Source organism: Aquarana catesbeiana, linkage group LG06 (assembly GCF_042186555.1).
Source record: "Aquarana catesbeiana isolate 2022-GZ linkage group LG06, ASM4218655v1, whole genome shotgun sequence".
Classification (NCBI taxonomy): Eukaryota; Metazoa; Chordata; class Amphibia; order Anura; family Ranidae; genus Aquarana; species Aquarana catesbeiana.
Window position 1 is genome coordinate 368133192 of NC_133329.1, and position 26669 is coordinate 368159860.

Below are 26669 nucleotides of genomic sequence, written 5' to 3' on the forward strand. Positions count from 1 at the left end.
TGTAAGCTCTGACATGACTCCATAATACTATAAGCGCACGCAGTAAATTATGAAATTGAGGCTTCCCATCTGCGTGTCAGGCAGCCCATTCATTTCATTGGGCTGCACTACATGTGAAAAAAGTGGAAAAGGTGGCCCTAGGTCTTTTCCAAAAATTAATTGCACCAAATCGCATGGTCCTGCAGCACCATGCAGTTTGTTCCTTGCAAAAATGCACATTTGCAGATGCATGGGGGTACCATTAACAATCAATGCACCACCACATGTATGTTAAAGGGCCACGCATTTCTCTGCATTGCGAGTTAGTGTGCGTTCCCAACACACAAAAATCTTAACCTAACCTCACACTATCTGCCCATACCTAGAAGAATCTGTGTTTGTTTAGAACACTCAACCATTTACTAGTGAAACATGTCTTAGACACTTTTTAGAAGTCTTTTGAGCCCATGCACCACAATTTTCGTTGCTTTCCTCAGTCATATACCGCTGTCAATCATAAGGTAGGGGGACCTTATGGTGATCTATTCTCTCAGAGTTCCACTGTCTGTGTGCCCTTGCTTCATTGGTTGATTCCTGGCAACCAATGAATCAAATACAAAATAAAATGTGAACACAACATCCCCTCACCCCTGATTATTCTGAGTTGGTCTCAATTACCTCCAGTTTCATTATATACATTTATCTTTTTGAATTTGTCACAGCCACAACATAAATAAGAACTACATAAACCTGTCTTACGTACTGGGAGGGTTACCACAATTGTTGCAATGCCTTAAGGAATTTGGCAAAGGACATTTTAAAGGGCCAATCCCACCAGAAAGATGATGCTAAGAGCGGGTTCATACCGGCATGCTATTTGGATGCAGCAAGATTTAGACATATTTTACACATAAAACTATGTACGCTTCTATTAGACCGTGCATTTTCATGAAAGTGCATCAAAGTCCTGCATGCTCCATCTTTGATGCACTTTAAAAGCAGTCTAATAGAAGTCAACCACATGTAAAACACGGATACAAATCGACCTGCAGTCAAACTGCAGCCCAACACCACTTCGAGTAAAGTAGGCCATCATAAAAAATGCCTCCTAATTTTCACCTGCCTAGAAGTCATCAAGTTCCAGGCAGCTGAACGGTCTACGAGTTGGTTTTTCTCTGTCACTGTTCTCATGTGGAACATACCTTGGCATGTTGGCTTCCATTCCCAAGGATTGAAAACTATAAACTGTTAAATGTCTAATCAATTGTGTATCAGTTTTTATTTATTCATTTATATTTGGTTTAGCCCTTGCACATCCCAAGAAATTCTCAGATGGGTCATGTCAATGGGTATTCATTGCTGGCTTACAGGTTGCATAGACAGCGATTCTGCTTCAAAAGCCCTCCAATCTAAAGCTTCTGTAAAAATCAGCTGGTGTCCATTATTTTAAGACAACAAAAGAAAAACTATTTAAGGCCTGGTTCACACTTATGCATTTTTTTTATACGTTTTCAGTTTTGCAGAAACACACTACAGTCCATTTAACATGGTTTCCTATGGATCACGTTCACATCTGTGCATTTTATGGAAAGAGCCAGGGACTATTTTCTGGTTCTATAGACTTCAATGGATCAAAAACATGTATTGAAAAACACAAAATGCACCTGGAACATGCAAACTGCAACCCGCATAGGTGTGAATCAGACCTAAAAGCTAGCGGAAAGTGACATTTCTACATATATAATTTCCTCCTGCAGCTGTCACAGGTTTGCTTTGTGTTCAGGTCAATGTTATATTTAAGGCTGGTTAAAAGGAAGTAGTACAGACATTTTATACTCTACATTGCTCAGGGTTTAAATTTGATCAGGTATTCTGGATATGCATGGTCATCATGAAACACAACAAAATATGTTATAGCTTGTATGTTGTCCACAACAGAATCATAGCGTTGTTCTTTGGTCTGTGCATTGATATATGGCGGCTCCCGGAGGGACTGGTCTCCTTTACAATATCTTCCGATAATTACAGCAGCCTGGTAGACACACTTGTATCCATCCTTGTCTGGAGCTGAGTATTTGTCATTGCAAGAGTAATGTGACTTAACAGCAAAATAAGTCCCATAGCCACAAACTGTACCTGATAGATTAAGAGGAAAAAACAAAGTGTATGTAACCTTAAATCTATTTTTCAATATGCTTGGTATGCTTTTTGTATACAGTCCTCTTAATCAAAGAACTTTTGTGAAGCTGTTGCAAAGTTACTTTCCTGGAGATCCTGCCAGTTACAGCATATCCTGGGGCAGGCCGATACTAAGCTTCCATGCCGCAACTAGCAGCTCTGTTGTCATCCTGTCCTGCAAGCTCTTGGACTTTTAGGCTGCTTCTATTTGAAAGACCTGATAAGAATTCCAACAGACAGACATTGAGAAGTTCACAAGGCAGGACAACAGTGCTGCTGCTAATTGTGATGCAGTGGCTTAGCATTGTCAGTCTGCAAAAGGAAATGTTGTGACCGGTAGGATCTCCAGGTAGCAAACTTTGTAAGAGTCACAAACATTTATTGTTTATGATCACAGACTACACTCTTCATTTTTATAACAGCAATGTAATTACAATACAAAAATAGTTATTATTGACAATCAAATATAAACTTTAAAAAAATTCCTTGCATGGTGTGAGTTCTGCCTGGCTATTGGCCATCTCTTTCAACACTTTCCCTGCATGCTTTGCAGCTTCTCCTCTGCTGTTTCCTTTCCGTTTCTAAGGACTACATATCCCATGGTACCTTGCTGTCTGCAAGATGCGATTCCTGTATTGACTCCGCCTCCTGAAACTCCTCCTCTCAGCAACTCTGTAGTACTGAAGGCAGGCTCTGTGACACAGCAGTGTCTATCAGAAGGGATTAGTGAATATTTGTCACAGTAATAAGGAGGTGAATATGTGATTAAAGTCAGAGTAAAGTTGACAAATTTCAACATCATTCACAGTTATAGGAGTAGGCTAGAAACAACTTAAATACAATGCAGGATATCAATATATGAGTTTTATATTTTGACCATAGGATACAATTTAGGAAATGGCATACAGTAAGATATGATGATTAACAAGAAGAAAAAAAAAAAGTGGTTGAAATTCACAGTAGTTGATCACTGCAGGGCACTTTTTCCTGCCGCTGGGTTGAACGAAAAAAAAATAACTCAGTGTGTACCAGGCTTTACTCTATACAAAATGAAAAAGTCTCGCCTTTGATTCTACTTAGGTCTCCTCAGGGCTGGACTGGGACACAAATTTGGCCCTGGACTTCATCCAGACTGGCCCACTTTAATTTTGCAGACACGCACAAAAACAATTGAACAAGTGAAGTGGGAGGGCTAACATCTTACAGGAACATTGCTACAGCCCCATTGGCCAGGTTAGGTGATATAGAGTGCCAGGTTAGGTTGTATATAGAGCCAGGTTAGGTGGTATATAGAGCCAGGTTAGGTGGTATATAGAGCCAGGTTAGGTGGTATATAGAGCCAGGTTAGGTGGTATACAGAGCCAGAGAAAATACATGATAATGTGAATAGATAAGAGAATACTGACCCTATTCCCCTCTTCCTCTGTCACCTGTACTAAAAGTATGAACACATGGCTATCCCTGCTGCTGCAGAACCTCCTTCTCCCCCTCCCTGAAGTAAACAGAAAGAAAAAACTCACATGGGAGTTAGCATGCTGAGGACTGATTTTGGCTTCTTCTTCCAGGAACTGAGGTCAAAATGTGGCGGGAGGGGCTGCAGCATGGACAAAACATTATTGGCTAACACTGAGATGAGATGCAAATATCTCCCCTCCCTTTGATGGTCCGGAATGGGACACTGAAATAACATCATCCAGTCCTGCATCTTAGTGTTGTGTTCAGCTCCTCCACACATTACAGGTTGGAGATGTATTTTGCACACACAGGATCAGGTTTAGGTGCGGAAGTGCTGCTGCTGCTCGAGCTGGCTCTGCCTGCTTGTCATTATGACATGCAGGAGACCCGGACTGCAAACTTGTAACAGGACAGTCAGGGAGAATGATCGGCACGGCAATTACAGAGTGATACAATGTTTGTCTTTGCCTCCAGCAGCTTAAAGCTTACAGGAGGGAGAGGGAGAGACACACAGAGCAAACCGGCCCACTGAGCCATTGGCCCACCGGGAAACTCCCGGTAGTCCCGATGGCCAGTACATGCCTGGACTTGATGAAAAATTGGAAACCACAGATGGGAAAACCATACCCAGTTGTTTGCAGTCTAAGCAGAGACAAGTAAATCTATCTGCATTTGAGGCCTGTAAATTAATTTTGAAAACTGACAAAGAGGCTTGCATGGGTTTGCTATTTTGTCCAAATGACCATTTTCTTTGGTACAGTGAACAGAGACTCAAAATTTTGTCACAATAAGTGAGGAAAAATTGGTGAATGTGGACACCCATCACAGAGAGCTGCTTAAGGTCCCATTCACACTCAAAGTGCCCCATCACAGTTCCCCCCATGCTGATCATCAGCGATAGGCAGAGCAGGCATCAAGTGGATGTAAACCCAATGTCATCCTTTCTAAACTACTGCCATAGGGGTTATCTATAAGGATATACATGCCTCCTGCATGTATCTTTACCTGTCAAATGTCTCCCCTGTGTCTGTTATGAGACCCGAAAAACTGCAGATTCTGTGGGCGGGTCTGTTGTCTGGAGCTCGGTGGGTGGAGTCGTGATGTCAGTAGACTCCCCGCCCACCTCTACACTCCCCTTATCAATATGCATTTTCTCCTGTGTATTTCTTGCACTGAACTTCTGCTATGATCTCTAACATCCAGTGAAAAGACAGGAAAGTAACCACATGACTTCAGCATGCCAAATCATGCTGAGGTGTGGAACAGCCAATCCTTGCAGAGCTGCTGAAGAAAGGTGTGGGGGTGGGAATTAAAAAATAACGCATGTCTTATGCCGCGTACACACGGTCGGACTTTCCGGCATACTTGGTCCGGCGGACCAGAGTGTGCCGGACAATCCGCCCGTGTGTGGGCGGCGGCGGACTTTTCCGGCGGACTTCTTCCCAAAAGCCCGCCGGACCTAGATTTTAAACATGTTTGAAATCTTTCCGTCGGACTCAGTTTCGGGCGGAAAGTCCGCTCGTGTGTGTGCTGGTCCGACGGAAAGCCCGCTCGTGTGTAGGCTGGTCCGACGGACCAAATACGACACGAGGGGATGGTATTGCATCTCGCGCTCGCTGCAATAGGAAAAACAAATCTTCCTATTGCGGCGAGCGCGGGGCATACCAGGCCCTTAGGTCTGGTATGGATTATAAAGGGGAACCCCGCTACGCCGAAAAAACGGCGTGGGGTCCCCCTAAAATCCATACCAGACCCCGATCCGAGCACGCAGCCTGGCCGGTCAGGAAAGGGGGTGGGGACGAGCGAGCGGCCCCCCCCCTCCTGAACCGTACCAGGCCGCATGCCCTCAACATGGGGGGTGGGTGCTTTGGGGGAGGGGGGCGCCCTGCGCCCCCCCCCCCAAAGCACCTTGTCCCCATGTTGATGAGGACAAGGGCCTCTTCCCGACAACCCTGGCCGTTGGTTGTCGGGGTCTGCGGGCGGGGGCTTATCGGAATCTGGGAGCCCCCTTTAATAAGGGGGCCCCCAGATCCCGGCCCCCCACCCTATGTAAATGAGTATGGGGTACATGGTACCCCTACCCATTTACCTAGGAAAAAAGTGTAAGTAATAAAACACACTACACAGGTTTTTAAAATATTTTATTAAACAGCTCCGGGGGGGGGATCTTCCTCCGGCTTCGGGGGTCTTCTTCCGGCTTCGGGGGTCCCTCCGCTTCATCTTCTCCCGGCGTCCGGTTGGTTCTTCTCCGCTCTCCGGCCTCTTCTCCCGGTGTCGCAGGTCTTCGGCCGGCCCCTCCGCTCTCTTCATGTAGCTCTATTGCGAGCGGAGGTCCGGACTTCTTGGCTTCTTGGCTTCTTGGCTTCTCTTCTCTTCTCTTCCCCCAGATGTTGACACGACGCTCTCTCCGGCTGGACTGGTCTCTGAGGGCTGCGTTGTGACTTATATAGGCGGAGACCCCGCCCCCATATGATGTCACAGTCCCTGGGCATGCTGGGACTGTGACGTTTTAGGGGGCGTGGTCGACCACGCCCCCCGACCACGCCCCCTAAAACGTCACAGTCCCAGCATGCCCAGGGACTGTGACATCATATGGGGGCGGGGTCTCCGCCTATATAAGTCACAACGCAGCCCTCAGAGACCAGTCCAGCCGGAGAGAGCGTCGTGTCAACATCTGGGGGAAGAGAAGAGAAGAGAAGCCAAGAAGCCAAGAAGCCAAGAAGCCAAGAAGTCCGGACCTCCGCTCGCAATAGAGCTACATGAAGAGAGCGGAGGGGCCGGCCGAAGACCTGCGACACCGGGAGAAGAGGCCGGAGAGCGGAGAAGAACCAACCGGACGCCGGGAGAAGATGAAGCGGAGGGACCCCCGAAGCCGGAAGAAGACCCCCGAAGCCGGAGGAAGATCCCCCCCCGGAGCTGTTTAATAAAATATTTTAAAAACCTGTGTAGTGTGTTTTATTACTTACACTTTTTTCCTAGGTAAATGGGTAGGGGTACCATGTACCCCATACTCATTTACATAGGGTGGGGGGCCGGGATCTGGGGGCCCCCTTATTAAAGGGGGCTCCCAGATTCCGATAAGCCCCCGCCCGCAGACCCCGACAACCAACGGCCAGGGTTGTCGGGAAGAGGCCCTTGTCCTCATCAACATGGGGACAAGGTGCTTTGGGGGGGGGGGCGCAGGGCGCCCCCCTCCCCCAAAGCACCCACCCCCCATGTTGAGGGCATGCGGCCTGGTACGGTTCAGGAGGGGGGGGGCCGCTCGCTCGTCCCCACCCCCTTTCCTGACCGGCCAGGCTGCGTGCTCGGATCGGGGTCTGGTATGGATTTTAGGGGGACCCCACGCCGTTTTTTCGGCGTAGCGGGGTTCCCCTTTATAATCCATACCAGACCTAAGGGCCTGGTATGCCCCGCGACGGGGCTAGCAAGGTGTCAATCTCGCCGATAAAAGCGGCAAGATTGACATCCTTCTCTAGTCCCGTCGCACCTGAGTCACGTTCAAAATGAACGGACTTGTCCGTGTGTGGGCAAGTCCGTTCATTCTGAAAGTCCGCCGGAACTCCGGCGAAAGTCCGTCGGAAAGACGGGCGGACTTAGCCCGCCGGAAAATCCCGGCGTGTGTGGGCAAGTCCGTTCGTTTTAAAGTCCGGCGCACCTGGCGGACAAAGTCCGTCGGAAAGTGTGCCGGACCAAGTAGGATAGAAAGTCCGCTCGTGTGTACGCGGCATTAGGCTAATGCACGAGATATGTAAATCACCTGTCACTCACAGCAAGGGGGAGGATTTGACAAAGTTTTTCTCTGTTTGTGAAGTTTTATCTCACTGAACAATAAAAGAGGATTGCTCAGGGCTGGATTAACTCTTTGTGGCAAGACTGGGCTTAAATTATAGGAAATCTTATACTCTACATTATGACATTAAAAAAAAAAAAAAATTTAAATTTCGGGTTTACATCCACTTTAAAGCGGAGTTCCACCCAAAAGTGGAACTGCTTTAAGCACTCCTCGTCCCGACATGCCACATTTGGCATGTCATTTTTGGGGGGAGGAAGTGTGTACCTAGTTTTGACAGGTACCTAGCTCCCACTTCCTGCTCTGGTTGCCTTGCCGCCTCCACTTCCTCCCCCCTAGGCGACTCCTCTTCTCCCCCTCCCTCTTTTCAATCTTCTTGGACACGTCACAGGTCCCAGAAGATTGCCTGGCCACTAAGAGTGCAGAGCGACTCGCACATGTACAGTGCACACCTGGCTGTGAAGCTGCAAGCTGTCACAGCCAGGTGCCCACACTTGCAATGCCGGCACCGCGGAGAGGTGGGGGAGAGGAGGGAGGCTTTGGCCGCCCGCATCGCTGGACCGTAGGGCAGTGAAAAAAGTGTCTGTTTATTAAAAGTCAGCAGCTACACCTTTTGTAGCTGCCGACTTTTAATAAATTTACAAACGAGTGGAACTCCGCTTTAAGGTCTGAATGGGGGAAGTTCTACTTCCATCCATAAGCGTGCACAGGGGGTGTGATGGGTGTGCCTGGGCACAACCTAATCACCCCCTGTGCATACCTCCCAAATTCCCTGGACTGGGCGTGACCATCCCGAGATTTCAATTAAATCCCAGTGTTCCGTCAGTCCACGTTGAATCGCCGAGCCGTTCTGGCACTCGGCTCCTATTTTCTGTGCCTCCCCTACAGCTGTGTCTCCTCTGTAGCTGCCTGTAACAAGCACAGCTGCAGGGGAGGCACAGAAAGAGAGATTCACTTATGTCTGTTCTTCTTCCTGGGACTCTTCATGGTACTCAAGGTAGCGCAGCTTTGGCTTTTCTCCCCCTACTCCTATTCCCTGGTTCAATGGGTGGGCCTATGAGTAGCTGTAATTTAGCTCCACCTATTGGACCAGGGAATAGGAGAAGGAGGAATAGAAGAGTTGGAGCTACAGTAGCCTAAGTACTATGAAGAGTCCAGGGAGAAGGAGAACAGGAGTAAACAGTGCAGAAGTGAGACAGATAGTTACTTACTACTGCACTTCGTCACTGCTGACCCCTGACCTCTGCCTCTTAGCACTGACCTCTAAAATCTGCCTTAGTACTGGCCTCTGAACTCTGCCCCACCTAGCACTGACCTCCACCTCACTTAGCACTGATCTCTGAACTCTGCCTCACTTAGCTTTGACCTCTGCCCCACTTAGTGAGGCAGAGGTTATGGGTCAGAACTAAGTGAGGCAGAGGTTAGGGGTCAGTACTGTACTGTAGTATTGACCCCTAACCTCTGCCTCACTTAGTACTGACCCCTAACTTCTGCCTCACTTAGCTCTGACCTCTGTCTCACAAAGAAATGACCCCTCAACTCTTCCTCACGTAGCACTAACCTCTGAACTATCCACTTAGCTCTGACCTCTGCTTCACTTGCTAACACCTAACCTCTGCCTTCCTTAGCACTGACCTCTGCCTCGCATAACACTGACCTCTGAACTCCACCTCACCTAGCACTGACCTTTGAACTCTGTAGTAAGTGACGCAGAGCTCAGAAGTGGCTCAAAGGTCAGTAGCAAGTGCAGCAGGGTTCCAGGGTCAGTAATAATTAAGGGAGAGTTTAGAGGTCAGAAGTAATTAAGGGTCAGCTTGGCTTTCAGAATAATGCAGTGCGGTTTTCCCACACCATGGGTGCATCGCAGTGTACCTGCAATTTTTCGCATGGGTTCGCTGCAGTTTGCCATAGACTTCTATTGTGTTCCATGGTTTTGATGCACTTTCTGAAAGCGCACCAAAGCCACACTTTCAGGTTTTTTTTGTTTTACAAAGCGCACCAAACCGCGAGACACAATAGAAGTCTATGGCAAACCGCAGCTAACCCACACAAAAACCGTGGGTACACTGTGCTGCACCCATGGTGTGGGAAAACCATGCTGCATCAGTATGAAAGTGCCCAACTGGGGGGAGAGAGAACTAAAAGCATATTTCATGGATTCAGAAAGGCTTCTGTTTTATTTAACAACGTCCCTTTAAGCCCCTCCCACTGTAAATGCAATTCGGCCACACCCACCATCCGCTGCGGCTTTGAGCTTTGCTGTGCACACCCTAATGCAATAGGCTGCGCACACCTATGCTTCCATCCTATTGTAAACACTGAAGGAGGAGCACACACATGATGCCACTAGTTGTTACGAAGGTTGCTACATAAAAAGCATATGTAGTGAGGTGAAGAGAGGGGTAGAGGAGTTGGGCCAGCAGAATGTTATTAGACACTCCCAGAAGAGGAGAGGGTTAGGAGGGAGCGGACTGTGCTAGGGAACTGACTCTTACTAGAGTAGTCAGATTTTCTAGCAAGTTCAAAGGCACATTGCAAGTGAAAACATTTCATTTATGGAAAGTATAAAGCCTGCAAGTAAGCATTTAAAATATTTGATTGTTTGGTGTTTTTACCTTCAACTGTTTATATTCCTGACAAGGTCTCTTTAAAATGTTAAGGGATTAAAAAGAAAATTCAGGAATGCTACATCTTTTCCGAGATTCTGTGCTGCTGGGATGCCAGGTTCTGAAATGTTAGTGAAATGAAGTGTGGCCTGGCTCTCCAGTGCTTTTTTTTTTTCTTTTATTAACAGGGTACTAGGCAACTGTTGGTTCTGTCTAATGTAGCACGAGAGGTTGGATGCTTACCATTTTTGCCACAATAAGTCCGGTTGAAACCTCCATGACTGATATTGCAGATATTATCTACAGTTGTACCATGGTACAGGTGTCGTATATTTTCCAGGCCAGGATTTTTTTGATCCACCATCTGCTTGTTTAGTGAGAAACTCTGCCACAATTTCTTATTCTGAATCCTGGTTATCTATAAAAAATGACAGTACAAAATGGTTGCTAACTGTTAAAGTCCAGCCCATCTCAAAATGTGTTTATACAAGTCCAAAACTTAAAAAAACTAAACACGATATTTGGCAATATGTGCCCACAAATAGTGTTCATAAAGAGAGTTATAACACCCTGACCAGGATCCAAGTTATATGACACACCTGTCCTACTTTACAGATCAAATATAGAATCTATGAACACCCTTCATCATAGCTCCACATGCTCAATACAGTGCTGGGTGTTCATAGGTTCCATATCCATATGGTCATATAGGGAGTTGGTGGGGGTCAGATTTGAGTTATTGCACCTAGTCTTTGAACATAGGGATTTGGTTCCACAAGAGGGCCAGTCCCTTCAAATGTTGGACAGTTGGGAGGTATAAAGTTACCAGTGGTGGGCCATCAGAGCCAGCAAGGCCTTTTCTGCTGGCCTAAACTATCAGAACCACTGGACTTATGTTTTAATATATTTTTTTTCTATCAATGTGTATTCAATTATTCCCAATAGTCTGTTCTCCTCATTTCATAGCTTTTCTCTTGGGTGTACTGCTTCCAGTAGTGTAGATGTTAGAGCTTTTATCAAATCATATTTCAGCCAAGCAAACTGATGGTGCCATATAAATCCTGAATAATAATAATAATCGCCATCATGCGTTGCCAAGGTCAAAGAAATCTGCCTTCAGAATCAACAGTGCTGGCTCCTGTAGCTTACAATAAATGGCAATGAAACTGTTGTTTTAACTAATCAGATTTTGATTTGGTGACACTGGAGCCATCTATCAGGCGTACAATAACTTATGTCAGAAGGCCTTAATGCAGATTTATTTGATACTGGTAACACATAATAGCTATCATGGCTGAAATATGATTGGATAAAAACTCTAACATAAAACATACGCTACTGAAAGCCGTGCAACCAAGAGAAAAGCTAAGTGAAGAGAATAGACTATTGGGAATAATTTAATACACCTTCATAGAAAAAACTATTAAAACTTAAGTCTGTGATTCTGCCCTAACACCTCAAGGACACCTGGCACTGGACAAAACATGTAAGGGCATGGTTACTGCACAACCATTTTGATGTGCAGCTTACCAGGCAGTGGAATGCACGCCCGCTGTGGGGACAATCTGAGCGGTGTGACGGCACTCTAAGATATACAAGTGATCTTTATAGTGCCCAGAGAGAGCAGCATCTGAATAAGGAGCATGAGTATGGAGAAAAAGCCGTAGATAGCAGTGGTAATGTGGAGGAATCCCCTACAGGCATGTGATACCTGCTGTAAATCAAGCGCTATCAGACTTTTTTTTTTTTCTTTTTTTATGCACTTTATTTTTTCAGCACTTTATTCTTTGCAGACTTTTGCACAGTAATAACTACAAACCTTGCTAAAAGGCATAAATTGGGATAAAATATTAGGAACAAAGAATACGGAGGAGAGATGGGTTTGCTTTAAGAGCATATTAAATAAGGGCATTAGCCAATGTATCCCATTGGGTAATAAATTTAAAAGAGCGAACAAACATCCTGGATGGCTTAACTCCAATGTAAAAATGCATATAAAAGCAAAGGAGAAGGCCTTCAAAAAATACAGGGTTGAGGGATCATCCTCAGCATTCAGACTTTATAAAGAATGCAATAAGAAATGTAAGGGTGCAATTAGGACGGCTAAGATAGAACATGAAAGACACATAGCGGAGGAGAGCAAAAAAAATCCCAAGAAATTCTTTAAGTATGTAAACAGTAAAAAAGGGAGGACAGACCATATTGGCCCCATAAAGAATGAGGAAGGACATCTGGTTACAAAGGATGGGGAGATGGCAAAGGTATTGAATTTATTCTTCTCCTCAGTATTCACGATTGAATCGGGGGGCTTCAGTAACCAAAACTGCAGTGTTTATCCTCATGACACAACACAGGAAGCACCTACATGGTTAACAGAGGACGGAATTAAAATTAGACTTGAGAAACTTAACATTAATAAATCACCGGGACCAGATGGCTTGCATCCGAGGGTACTTAGGGAACTCAGTCAGGTGATTGCCAGACCGTTGTTCCTAATTTTTACAGTCTATTGACTGGAATGGTACCAGCTGATTGGAGAAAAGCCAATGTAGCACCAATATTTAAAAAGGGCCCAAAAAACATCCCTGGGAATTACAGACCAGTTAGCCTAACATCAATAGTATGTAAACTCTTGGAGGGGATGATAAGGGACTATATACAAGATTTTAGTAATAAGAATGATATCATTAGCAGTAATCAGCATGGATTCATGAAGAATCGTTCTTGCCAAACCAATCTATTAACCTTCTATGAGGAGGAGAGTTGCCATCTAGATAAAGGAAGGCCCGTAGACGTGGTGTATCTGGATTTTGCAAAAGCATTTGACACAGTTCCCCATAAACGTTTACTGTACAAAATAAGGTCCGTTGGCATGGACCATAGGGTGAGTACATGGATTGAAAACTGGCTACAAGGGCGTGTTCAGAGGTTGGTGATAAATGGGGAGTACTCAGAATGGTCAGGGGTGAGTAGTGGGGTTCCCCAGGGTTCTGTGCTGGGACCAATCCTATTTAATTTGTTTATAAACGACCTGGAGGATGGGATAAACAGTTCAATCTCTGTATTTGCAGACGATACTAAGCTAAGCAGGGCGATAACTTCTCCGCAGGATGTGGAAACCTTGCAAAAAGACCTGAACAAATTAATGGGGTGGGCGACTAAATGGTAAATGAGGTTCAATGTAGAAAAATGTAAAATAATGCATTTGGGTGGCAAAAATATGAATGCAATCTATACACTGGGGGGAGAACCTCTGGGGGAATCTAGGATGGAAAAGGACCTGGGGGTCCTAGTAGATGATAGGCTCAGCAATGGCATGCAATGCCAAGCTGCTGCTAATAAAGCAAACAGAATATTGGCATGCATTAAAAGGGGGATCAACTCCAGAGATAAAACGATAATTCTCCCGCTCTACAAGACTCTGGTCCGGCCGCACCTGGAGTATGCTGTCCAGTTCTGGGCACCAGTCCTCAGGAGGGATGTACTGGAAATGGAGCGAGTACAAAGAAGGGCAACAAAGCTAATAAAGGGTATGGAGGATCTTAGTTATGAGGAAAGGTTGCGAGCACTGAACTTATTCTCTCTGGAGAAGAGACGCTTGAGAGGGGATATGATTTCAATTTACAAATACTGTACTGGTGACCCCACAATAGGGATAAAACTTTTTCGCAGAAGAGAGTTTAATAAGACTCGTGGCCACTCATTACAATTAGAAGAAAAGAGGTTTAACCTTAAACTACGTAGAGGGTTCTTTACTGTAAGAGCGGCAAGGATGTGGAATTCCCTTCCACAGGCGGTGGTCTCAGCGGGGAGCATTGATAGCTTCAAGAAACTATTAGATAATCACCTGAATGACCGCAACATACAGGGATATGTAATGTAATACTGACATATAATCACACACATAGGTTGGACTTGATGGACTTGTGTCTTTTTTCAACCTCACCTACTATGTAACTATGTAACTATGTAATTGATGGACACTTTCATGTTATATAAATGTATTGCACTTTGAGATTTTGAGCAGTTGTACATTGTTTTTTAAAATATATTTTTTGCTTAGCATATGTATTAGACATGAAATTCAGCTTTTCTTTTTATAGCGCTGCCTTAATTTTCTTTATTTTTTAGGACTGTTTTCATATTAACACTGGTATAGGCAAGCAGCTTAAGGGTTTTTTACACCTAAGCGCAGATGTGTTATATTTTCATTTTATATTTCAATGTCTTTCCTGGTGACCAAAACCGAACTGCATATTCAAGATATGGCCAGACCTGTGTTTTGTAAAGAGTTATTGATTTAGGTCTTGAATGCATACCCTTTTTTGCAGTATAACATTATTTTGCTAGGTTTGTTAGCAGCAGCTTGGAATTGCATTCTACTGATAAGTCTGATCTACAAGTACTCCCAGATCTTTTTTTTCATCACCGATTCTCTTAACCACTTGCCACCCAGGCCAATTCTGACATTTCTCTCCTACATGTAAAAAACATTTGTTTTGCTAGAAAAATACATCGAACCCTCAAACGTATATATTTTTTTAGTAAAGACCCTAGAGAATACAATGGCAGTCTTTGCAACTTTTTATCTCGTACGGTATTTGTGCAGCAATTTTTGAAATGCATTTTTTGGGGGAAAAAAAAACAATTTTGTGCTTAAAAAAAAAAAAAAAAAGTGTAGTTAGCGCAATTTTTTAGCATAATGTGAAAGATGAAGTTACGCCCAGTAAATAGATACCTAACATATCACGCTTCAAAATTGCACACGAATAAGTAAATAAATAGTGATCTTGCGCAGTAATTTGTAAGCACTCAGCCTACAACTAAGGCTGACAACAAATGATAAAGTCCCAAAAACTAGAAAAAATAATAATTCAAATAGATAAATAGTTCAAGTCCATATGTTGATACAAATTGGCGACTTCTCCAATATATATTCTCATTAAATCCAATAGAAAATATGCATTCAATAGGGAATGTGCTCACAGAACTCTCAACTCAAATCTGTATATGAACAACATCAAAATGATGTAGATACAGTAGCCTTTAACCGTCCCCAAATTCTGTTCCACAATCTTCCACTCTTCCGTCTCAGTCTTTGTATCTCCTGGTATCATACACCCGGTCCTTAAGCCCAGTATTGGGCACAGCGTGTCCGACCATTGGGACAGGGCCACTCCTGAGTCCTCCGGGCCGGGTGACAAGCTGTAGATCGGGCGGTGAAGGAGAGAATCCTGGACAGAATCTGAGTTTTTAAACAAGTATATATGCTGTGTAAGATCATTTAGGACTCTGCTGCCTCTGACTCTGTTCCCTGGAAGCTCTGACATGAGGAAGCAAAGCACCGCCTATACCAAGATAACACTGCATAACAAGGCATGGTAAATCAGTAATGAGGGAAATAATAGCTGCTGGGAAACCACAGGAAAAACTGGTGACTAGATTTTTTTTTTTTTGGGGCACAACTTTTAGAGTTCAGTTCCATACCTCCCAATATTTTGAGATGGGAATGAGTGACACCTATCAGCAAAAGCATGCAGGTATAGGACACACCCCTTGCCACGCCCCTTAAAAGAGAATTGTACAAAAAAAATCAAGATTGTTAAAACTCACAAGTGCTTTTTTTTTTACCACTACTATTCCTTTATATTGGCTTTTGAAATTTACAAATGCAGCAATTTAGAAATCAGATGAAAGGTTTGGCGCTGGAAAACACTTTTTGATAGATAAAAAGTAAATTTTATATACATCTACTTAGATCAGACCAAAATGAGGGACAAATGAGGAGGAATGAGGGACATTGCTCCAAATCAGGGACAGTTGGGAGCTATGCAGTTCCTCTTGAAAGCTCTATTGTCAACAAAATGCATGTAGAACAATCATTTGCAGATCATGCCTTTTAGTCTTATTGTTTATAGAGGATAAGCATAATTTACCCATACTCTTCTTTCAAATTGTAACCCTGGCACAACAATTAACGAGGTATAGGAGAATTGAGGGGCAGGACTTTGAGTGAAGCACACGGATGCAATAAAGAAGTGAATTGGAAAATGGTTTTTATTTGAGTCAATTCATAGAACAAAGGTTGGGGGTATACAATTCATTACATAATGTATATCAATACTTAAAGGTCAGTCATCACACATAAATACATTGTCCAACCAGAGTTTAAAACAGTATTTTACAAATACACCGGTAATGTAATAACATGATTAATTGCATTGTAGAAACTACTCATTAATTTTTGCCATTTTTTCAGAACTTGCATTGTGTGTGCGCACTGGGGTTACCGGCCGCTGTTTGTCTCTTCACGTGCCTCCCCTGTCACGTCCTGGAGCTGTGACACGCACTGTGGGTTTCCCCTCCGCCCCCTTCTGAAGTGGGGAGGGCGGGGTTTCCCCCACTGCTCGTCAGCGTCATGCCCTCAGTGTCGGCTGTTTGGCACCCTCGAGGCACCTATAAATCAACCGGCCGGCTTACCATCTTCAGCAATAGGGAGACTCGGTTGACGCCCTTGGCTGGTCACGCTTGGCTGAGCTGGCAGCAAGACTCCTGGCGTGTCCCCTGCCCCCCAGCCTGCTGTTGCATGACGTTGGAGGCTGGTCCTGGACAGCTCTCCTTGCGAGGGCTTCCCCCCAAATTGGGATCTGCACCTTTGTCTCTGGTGCATATCTCCCTCATCACACCACTCCTCTCTTGGCTCCCTTGTCCAACTTACTTTGCAGCAGGTAACTATATTTTAACTATTTTACCCTCACTTTCCTTTCTTTTCCCCCCCCCCATCCCCCCCCCTCTCTCCCCCCTTTCTTCCTACTTTGTACTTTTCTTCGCTTTCTTCCCACACTCCACTTTCCCTTTCACTCTGCTTTTCACTCTCACTCTTTATCACTTCACTTTCTAATCATTCCCTCCCATATCCCCAGTGCACTTCATTCACAGGCTTTTTCCTCCAGCAGGTTCCCCCTCCTGGGGCCATTCCTCTCTTCCATTCACTAGACACCATCTCCACTTCTCCACTTCTTGACCAATTTGGGATGTTGCCCCTGCTGGCTTTGTGCTGCCCGGACATGCCCCCTCAGCTCCGTGATGTGGCATCTTTGGCCGGTATGACTCACGCGGCTGTGCTCTCCCCTTTGTGAGGACACACTCATGTAAGTTTGTGGGACAAATGTATGGATGTGTGGGGGTTTTCACATTTTCTGCATTTGCCCACTAATTTTTCAGATTACCAATATGTCCTTATCTCTATTTTTAGATGATTATTACGGTCTTGCTCCCGACGAGTGACTTTAAGGTCCCGAAACGCGTAGAGCTAACAACTACCGTTATAACAACATATTCATGAATTCACCATGGCCGTTCCTCTCTACCAAGCTTATTTTCTCCTTAATTCTCAAGTGATGCTTCAATGCATCATATTTCCGTTTTTAATATTATTTACACTGCAATTAATCACGTACTTATGTGACCTGTGCAACTGTATAATACTGTCTTATATTTCCTAATAGAGTCATGATGTATGTTTTTATTTTATTTTTCCTACTTATCTTAACTAGTTTTTCTATTGACGCTTTAATGCGCTAGCTTTTTTTTATGAGTATTTTCTACAATGCAATTAATCATGTTATTACGTGACCGGTGTATTTGTAAAATACTGTTTTAAACTCTGGTTGGACAATGTATTTATGTGTGATGACTGACCTTTAAGTATTGATATACATTATGTAATGAATTGTATACCCCCAACCTTTATTCTATGAATTGACTCAAATAATAAACCATTTTCCAATTTACTTCTCTATTGCATCCGTGTGCTTCACTCAAAGTCCCGCCCCTCAATTCTCCTTTAAATTTAACGAGATGGAGGATGGGATCTGTACGGCCCCCTATCCTCATTTAAAGTCCCACCATATCCATTTTTTCAATTAACAAGGTAATTTGGTGGTGTGAAATTTGCTCTTTTTCCTGCATAAAAAATAAAAACATAAAATACTCTACCTGCACATCATTATATGAATGTCCTGAGGATTGCAGAAAATATTTTTTTACGGTTTTGTATTCTTCAGATGTTGTGTCCAGAGATATCGCCTGAAAATGTTCTATCCCAGGGTTTGTCCAGGTTGGTGGATATGTAATTATCACTGTCATAAAGAAATAAACGTAAAAATGTAATATTCAGAAAACTGCAGGGAATACTTAACATATTTTTCTGGCAACATAAAAAAACCAAAGGTTCAAGAAAGACATTTTCCTCACCCCTGTGCATCATGGAGGCATGGGAGCCCCTATTGTCCAGGCATACTATAGGGCAGTGGTCCTGGATCAATTCAGAGAGTGGTGGTCAACTAATGCCAACAAAACCTGGAACCAAATTGAATCCACAGCTCTTACTGTAGACACAAAACGTCTTCTTACAGCTGCTCTGCTCAACTTCAAACTACAGCACCAATACTTAAATACGGTAACGGCAGCACTACAGCTACGGTCGGCCTCTACACAACAAAGCAAAGGACTACCATTCTTTCCCCGCTACCCATTAAGGCAATAGAATTACCATCTCCGGACTTGTCCCTTACAGCCTGGATGGACAGAGGGCTCAATAACCTAGGTCTTCTATTTGCTGCATTAGAGATGCATTCATTCTCACACTTGTAACAGGCAAAGGCATCACTTCTAAGACATTCTTCCTGTACCTCAGAATCCGATCAATACTTTCTAAAGATAATCTGACGGACAAAGACTCTCTCCCAACTATTCTCTTAAAATTTTACGAGACTCCCATCCAATCAGTCAAAAGAATCTCCTTGGCATACAGCTTGCTAACCACAGCTTCTGTCGACCAGCCGTCCCCCTCAATCAACTTCTGGCCTTCACTCACAGACACTCTGCCTTCGCCGAAACTATGGTATCAAACATTAACCTAACTAACCCCTAAGCATGTCACATTGTATCTCCCACTGGGAATCCCTGCAAAAGCTTTTTCACAAGTGGTATTTTACTTCAACCAGGCTGGCTGTAATTTACTCCTCGACTTGCAATGCTGGAGAGGTTGTAATGAATTGGGAATCCTACGCCATATCTGGTGGGACTGCCTATTATCAAAAAATATTGGCAAGAAGTATCTACTTTCATTTCTATTAAATGCAATGTTTCCCTCCCACTGACCCCATTGGATCTTCTTCTGGGATTGTCGATTCCCACTTCGCCTGGACAGTCCATGGTACTGGTAACTCATAATCTGATAGCCGCCACCATATTCTGATGGTGGAGGGGGATTATGGTGCAGGGTTGTTTTTTTTAGAGATTAGGCTTGGCTCCTTAGTTCCAGTGAAGGGAACTCTTAGGTGTCAGCATACCGAGACATTTTGGACAATTTCACGCTCCCGACTTTGTGGGAACAGTTTGGGGATGGCCACTTCCTGTTCCAACATGACTGCAAACCAGTGCACAAAGCAAGGTCCATAAAGGACATGGATCAAACAAATGGCTTCCCCCTGGATTTGGACTTTAACGGCACTTAGGTATGTATAACAATCATATTGAGGTAGAAAAAGTGTTTATTATAACACATAATTAATAAAGATAATACGGAGTGTACATTACAACAAACAACTGAAGGTGCTACAACTGTAACATGATGGTGATATAGAACGCATGGTAAACACCGTGCTCTCTACAGACATCAGTAATGTGGCATTTTGTTTTCTATTTACAAAGCAGGGAGTAAGAACCAAACACATTGCTGAGTAAAAACTGAACACAGTACACACATTAACACTTGTTAGACACACAATTAACCCTTTGATCGGCCTAGATGTTAACCCCTTCCCAGCCAGGGTCATTAGTACGGTGACGGTGTATATTAGCACTGATCATTGTATTAGTGTCACTATAGAGGTCAGTGCCCTCTATAATAAAAATAATAAATAATAATTATAAATAAAAATGGCATGGTCATTAAGGGGGAAAATTCTTCTGGTCCTTAAGTGGTTAAGGCTATGGCAAGTAAAAGTGCCAATTGCTTGGATCTTGTGGATGAACAAGGTTCTGCATTCTCAGTAACAATGCAGTGATACACAAGTGTAGATAAAAATGCTCACAAGATGTTCCGAGTCTGAATAACGATGACTGGAATGATATCGCAGCTTACCCTTCCTAACAATTAATCTCAGTCAGAAATAGACTTGTGCAGTACAAAATTGTACTTGGTTGGTATCTCGCACCAGCAAGACTGGGAAAGATTTCAACTAGTCATTCTAGCACTTGCTGGAGATGTCCTACTGCAAAAATGGACTTTATCCACAATTTTTGGACATGTGGCAGAATAAGTGCCTATTGGACTCAAACCTTGCATTATAATATTTCTTTGACCAACATTATTGGGCAGCACAGTGGTGTAGTGGGTAGCACTCTCGCCTAGCAGTAAAAAGGGTCGCTGGTTTGAATCCCAACCACGACACTACCTGCCTGGAGTTTGCATGTTCTCCCTGTGCCTGCGTGGGTTTCCTCCCACACTCCAAAGACATGCTAGTAGGTTAATTGGCTTCTGTACAAAATTGGCCCTAGTATATGAATGTGAGTTGGGGACCTTGGATTGTGGGCTCCTTGAGGGTAGGGACCAATGTGAGTGTGCAATGTATGTGTGGAGTGCTGCGTAAATTGACAGCGCTATATGGGTACTTTAAATAAATAGGGATAATTGTAGACACGCACCCACACTCACTCAGGTTGAACTGAATGGACTGGTGTCTTTATTGACCTTACTAACTATATAACATCTCAATCCCCCTGAGCTTGAGCTCCTGGGGTCTGCCTATTGGGCTTGGTTGCTCCCTTGGCTGTCAGAATAACTATAGGCCAAGTACTGTAGTGTTTTGGCTAATTTTCTATGCTAGGAAAGCAATTGTACTCTCCAAATTTCCAACTCCTCGAACTCTGGTTCCCAGGTCTGCTCAAAGAGCGTCTGTATCATTTATCACACTAGCCATCTTCTCATGCAACATTATCCAAGAAGTCTTCCACGCTCCTGCTATGGTAATTTTAGCCGCAAGCAGCATAAAATAAATTAATCTTTTCATAGGGCTTGGTGTGCCCTCTGGGAGATCCTTCAGCAGAGCCACAAAGGGATGTTGATCTACAGTGCATCCGAGCAGTGGCGTAGCGTGGGGGGTGCAGGGGGTGCCGTGGCCCCGGGCGCGACATTTAGGGGGGGCCAGTATGTGTCACTGGCTGCCTCCTCCTAATATTAAATTCCTGTGTCCCCAGGCTCCGGCCGCCATGGTCAGTGTCCGGCGCCCTGTGATTGGGCGTATGGGGGTCATGTGAGGTGTAGAGCTGGCCTGTCCTCGATCACTCCTGAAGTCCCGCCTCCGCACATGACCCCCATAACGCCCAATCACAGTGCACTGCGCCGGACACTGAATATGGCAGCTACAGCGCGGGGGAGAGAAGCAATGTCAGCCGCCGAGCTGCCGCTGTCTTCTCCTTCTCCTTCTTCTCCTCCTCCTCCTCCGGACTGATGCAGGCCAGCCAGACACAAAGGTGAGTGAGACTCCCTCGTGAGAGTCGGGGAGGGGGGCGGGGGATAGAGAGAGAGAGAAGGTCAGTTAGTGTAGTATGGTGGGTCAGTTAGTGTAGTATGGTGGGTCAGTTAGTGTAGTATGGCGGTCAGTTAGTGTAGTATGGCGGTCAGTTAGTGTAGTATGGTGGGTCAGTTAGTGTAGTATAGCGGTCAGTTAGTGTAGTATGGCGGTCAGTTAGTGTAGTATGGCGGTCAATTAGTGTAGTATGGCGGTCAATTAGTGTAGCATGGCGGTCAGTTAGTGTAGTATGGCGGTCAGTTAGTGTAGTATGGCGGTCAGTTAGTGTAGTATGGCGGTCAGTTAGTGTAGTATGGCGGTCAATTAGTGTAGCATGGCGGTCAGTTAGTGTAGTATGGTGGGTCAGTTAGTGTAGCATGGTGGTCAGTTAGTGTAGTATGGTGGGTCAGTTAATGTAGTATGGTGGTCAGTTAGTGTAGTATGGTGGGTCAGTTAGTGTAGTATGGCGGTCAGTTAGTGTAGTATGGCGGTCAGTTAATGTAGTATGGTGGGTCAGTTAGAGTAGTATGGTGGGTCAGTTAGAGTAGTATTGTGGGTCAGTTAGTGAAGTATGGTGGGTCAGTTAGTGAAGTATGGTGGTTAGTGTAGTGGACAGTGTAGTATAGTGGACAGTATGGTGGTCATTGTAGTGGACAGTGTAGTATGGTGGTCATTGTAGTGGACAGTGTAGTATAGTGGTCAGTGTAGTGTAGTATGGTGGGTCAGTGTAGTGTAGTATGGTGGGTCAGTTAGTGTAGTATGGTGGGTCAGTTAGTGTAGTATGGTGGGTCAGTTAGTGTAGTATGGTGGGTCAGTTAGTGTAGTATGGTGGGTCAGTTAGTGTAGTATGGTGGTCAGTTAGTGTAGTATGGTGGGTCAGTTAGTGTAGTATGGTGGGTCAGTTAGTGTAGTATGGTGGGTCAGTTAGTGTAGTATGGTGGGTCAGTTAGTGTAGTATGGTGGGTCAGTTAGAGTAGTATGGTGGGTCAGTTAGAGTAGTATTGTGGGTCAGTTAGTGAAGTATGGTGGGTCAGTTAGTGAAGTATGGTGGTTAGTGTAGTGGACAGTGTAGTATAGTGGACAGTATGGTGGTCATTGTAGTGGACAGTGTAGTATGGTGGTCATTGTAGTGGACAGTGTAGTATAGTGGTCAGTGTAGTGTAGTATGGTGGGTCAGTGTAGTGTAGTATGGCGGTCAGTTAGTGTAGTATGGCGGTCAGTTAGTGTAGTATGGCGGTCAGTTAGTGTAGTATGGCGGTCAGTTAGTGTAGTATGGCGGGTCAGTTAGTGTAGAATGGTGGGTCAGTTAGTGTAGTATGTGGTCAGTTAGTGTAGTATGGTGGGTCAGTTAGTGTAGTATGGTGGGTCAGTTAGTGTAGTATGGTGGGTCAGTTAGTGTAGTATGGTGGGTCAGTTAGTGTAGTATGGTGGTCAGTTAGTGTAGTATGGTGAGTCAGTTAATGTAGTATGGTGGGTCAGTTAGTGTAGTATGGTGGGTCAGTTAGAGTAGTATTGTGGGTCAGTTAGTGAAGTATGGTGGGTCAGTTAGTGAAGTATGGTGGTTAGTGTAGTGGACAGTGTAGTATAGTGGACAGTATGGTGGTCATTGTAGTGGACAGTGTAGTATGGTGGTCATTGTAGTGGACAGTGTAGTATAGTGGTCAGTGTAGTGTAGTATGGTGGTCAGTATAGTGTAGTGGACAGTATAGTACAGTGGTCAGTGTAGTTCTCAGTGTAGTGGACAGTATAGTATAGCGGTCAGTGTAGTATGGTGGTCAGTTAGTGTAGTATGGTGGTCAGTGTAGTTCTCAGTTTAGTGGTCAGTATAGTGTAGTGGACAGTATAGTATAGTGGACAGTATAGTGGTCAGTGTAGTTCTCAGTGTAGTGGACAGTATAGTGGTCTGTCGTGGACAGTGTAGTGTAGTGGTCAGTGAAGTGGTCAGTATAGTGTAGTGGACAGTATAGTTTAGTGGACAGTATAGTATGGTGGTCAGTGTAGTGGACAGTATAGTGCACAGTGTAGTGGTCAGTAGTGTAGTGGACAGTATAGTGGTCAGCGTAGTTCTCAGTGTAGTGGATAGTATAGTGGTCAGTGTAGTGTGTAATGGTCAGTAAAGGAATCAGGTTGGTCAGTGTTGAAATCAAGTAGGTTAGTATAGTGGTCAGTATAGGAATCGGGTAGGTCAGTATTATTGTATTTGAAGGGACTCAGGGAGAGCTAAAAGTCCGCAGGTTAGGGGGCGCAAATTACTTGCCTTGCCCCGGGTGCTGGCAACCCAAGCTACGCCACTGCATCCGAGAAAGTATTTACAGCGCTTCACTTTTTCCACATTTTGTTGTGTTACAGCCTTATTCCAAAAGAGATTAAATTAATTATTTTTCTCAACATTCTACAAACAATACCCCATAATGAAGATGTGAAAGAAGTTGGTTTGAAAACTTTGCAAATTTATTAAAAAAAAAAAATCACATGTACATAAGTATTTACAGCCTTTGCCATGACACTCAAAATTGAGCTCAGGTGCATCCTGTTTCCACTGATCATCCTTAAGTTGTTTCTACAACTTGATTGGAGTCCACTTGTGGTAAATTCAGTTGCTTGTACATGATTTGAAAAGGCACACACCTGTCTATATAAGGTCCCACAATTAACAGTGCATGTGAGAGCACAAACCAAGCTTTAAAGTTTGTATCGAGGCACAGATCTGGGGAGAGATACTGAAACATTTCTGCAGCATTGAAGGTCTCAAATGAGCACAGTGGTCTCCATCATCCGTAATTGGGAGTTTGGAACCACCAGGACTCTTCTTAGAGCGGGCCTCCCTGCCAAACTGAGCGATCGGGGGAGAAGGGCCTTAGTCAGGGAGGTGACCAAGAATCAGATGGTCACTCTGACAGAGCTACAGTATTTCTTTGTGGACAGAGCAGAATCTTCCAGAAGAACAATTCTACAGAATAATATCTCTACAGCACTCCACCAATCAGGCCTGTATGGTAGAGTGGCCAGACGGAAAGCACTCCTCAGTAAAAGGCACATGACAGCCCGCCTGGAGTTTGCGGAAAGGCACCTGAAGGAATCTCAGATCATGAGAAACAAAATTCCCTGGTCTGATGAAACAAGATTGAACTCTTTGGCCTGAATGGCAAGCGTCATGTCTGGAGGAAACCAGGCACTGCTCATCACCTGACCAATACCATCCCTACAGTGAAGCATGGTTATGGCAGCATCATGCTGTGGGGATGTTTTTCAGTGGCAGGAACTGGGAAACTAGTCAGGATCGAGGGAAAGATGAATGCAGCAATATACAGAGACGTCCTTGATGAAAACCTGCTCATGAGCGCTCTGGACCTCAGACTGGTGTGAAGGTTTATCTTCCAACAGGACAACGACCCCAAGCACACAGCCAAGATAACACAGGAGTGGCTATGAGACAACACTATGAATGTCCTTGAGTGGCCCAGCCAGAGCCCAGACTTGAACCCAATTAAACATCTCTGGAAAGATCTGAAAATGGCTGTGCACAAATGCTCCTCATCCAATTTGATGGAGCTTGAGAGGTCCTGCAAAGAAGAATGGGAGAAACTGCGCAACAATAGATGTGCCATGCTTGTAGCATCATACTAAGACTTGAGGCTGTAATTGGTGCCAAAGGTGCTTCAACAAAGTGTAGCGCCCACCTGTTTAGGTGAGTGCTATAATAGAGAGTTAGTTGTAGAATTAGGCCAAAATTGCCAGTGTTTCACCCTGCGGTGTAAAACTGGTGGGCTTGATTGGCATGGGAAGTTTATTAGAGTAGAGGAGGGTGTGACCCCCTGCACTCTGCTTGTGACAGTTTCCTCTATTTTCTGTGTTTTGACTTGGAGGATGGGAGGAATACAAGTGAGAGTGACAGGCAGTTTTGGGAGACCCCTCTGGACCAATCATTAATTTGTTTGGGCAGAGGCGGGAATTCTATTTAAGGTTTGGTCACATGCTTCCTGGGGTTCTTGTTGGAGGATGTAGGATCCAGGAGGATTCGTGTGGGTGCTCTCCCCTGTGGGGGAGGGGAAGCATGCTATGGAGGAGAGATGCAGATGGAGAAGAGACTGCAGGAAAACCTTCTAAACGGTTGCCGTTACTGACACACGGACTGGGAGAGGATCTTCTATGTGCGACATGGATGATCACTCAGCGACACATGTGAGTGTAACCCAGGGGAACAGTGCTTCTGAAAGACTTTATGGGGAATAGTGTGCAGGTTCAGGAGAACAGGGCTGGGCCTTAGAGAACTAATACCCTGGAGGAATCCAAAAGTCAGCTCCTGGACTTTATTCAGAGTATCGTTCATGGAGTTAGAATCAGAAGGACTGTGCAGTCAGGAGGTGATGGCTAACAGGAGGAAGGAAAGATGCATTACCTTAAGAGAATCCATGCCAGATAGAAGCTTCACTAACGGGGGTTTCGTTTATTCTGGATTCAAAGTTGTGTTTCTCATCACTTAAAAACACTGGAGGTTATTCAAAGTGACTTTCCGGTGCAATGCAGCATTTAACATGGAACCGCAATAAAGATGTACATAGTTCAACTGTTCAATGACTGTCTGCGTGTCATGTCTTTTGAGGGAAATGGGGTAATGGAACAAACTTCAGGTTAGAACGAACTTTTAGCGGGTCCTACGGGAGTAGGGCGCTTCAAAAGTATTGAGCAAAGTCTGTGAATACTTATGTACATGTGATTTTTTTTCATTTTTTATTTTTAATAAATCTGCAAAGATTTCACACAAACTTTTCATGTTGTCATTATGGGGTGTTTGTAGAATTTTGAGAAAAATAATGAATTTAATAAATTTTGGAATAATGCTGTAACATAACAAAATGTGGAAAAAGCGAAGCGCTGTGAATACTTTACGAATGTACTGTACGCATAACCCTGTGACCTTGCGGATCACAGAAAAGACTCTACAACAGTAGCCCCCAATACGTTGGCATTTATTCCTTTATTTAGAGTGTCCTGCATTTGGAATAGAAATGTTTTAAACATCACCTACTGTCTTATGCAGCCTCAGTCATGTACTTTATTTAGATTACTACCTTAAACAAG

At 44.4% G+C, this 26669-nt stretch overlaps 1 protein-coding gene across 1 annotated transcript in view; it reads right to left on the reverse strand.

Moving 5' to 3' along the window:
- Positions 1–1170: 1170 nt before the first annotated feature.
- LOC141147094 (protein mono-ADP-ribosyltransferase PARP15-like) overlaps positions 1171–26669 on the reverse strand; it is an 89714-nt gene continuing 64215 nt past the window's right edge. The window contains exons 11-13 of the mRNA XM_073634192.1: positions 18007–18149; positions 10252–10426; positions 1171–2115 (exon numbers count right to left, since the gene is read on the reverse strand). Coding sequence (XP_073490293.1) covers positions 1826–2115; positions 10252–10426; positions 18007–18149 — 608 coding nt within the window. The 3' untranslated portion in view covers positions 1171–1825. The remainder of the gene's footprint in view (positions 2116–10251; positions 10427–18006; positions 18150–26669) is intronic.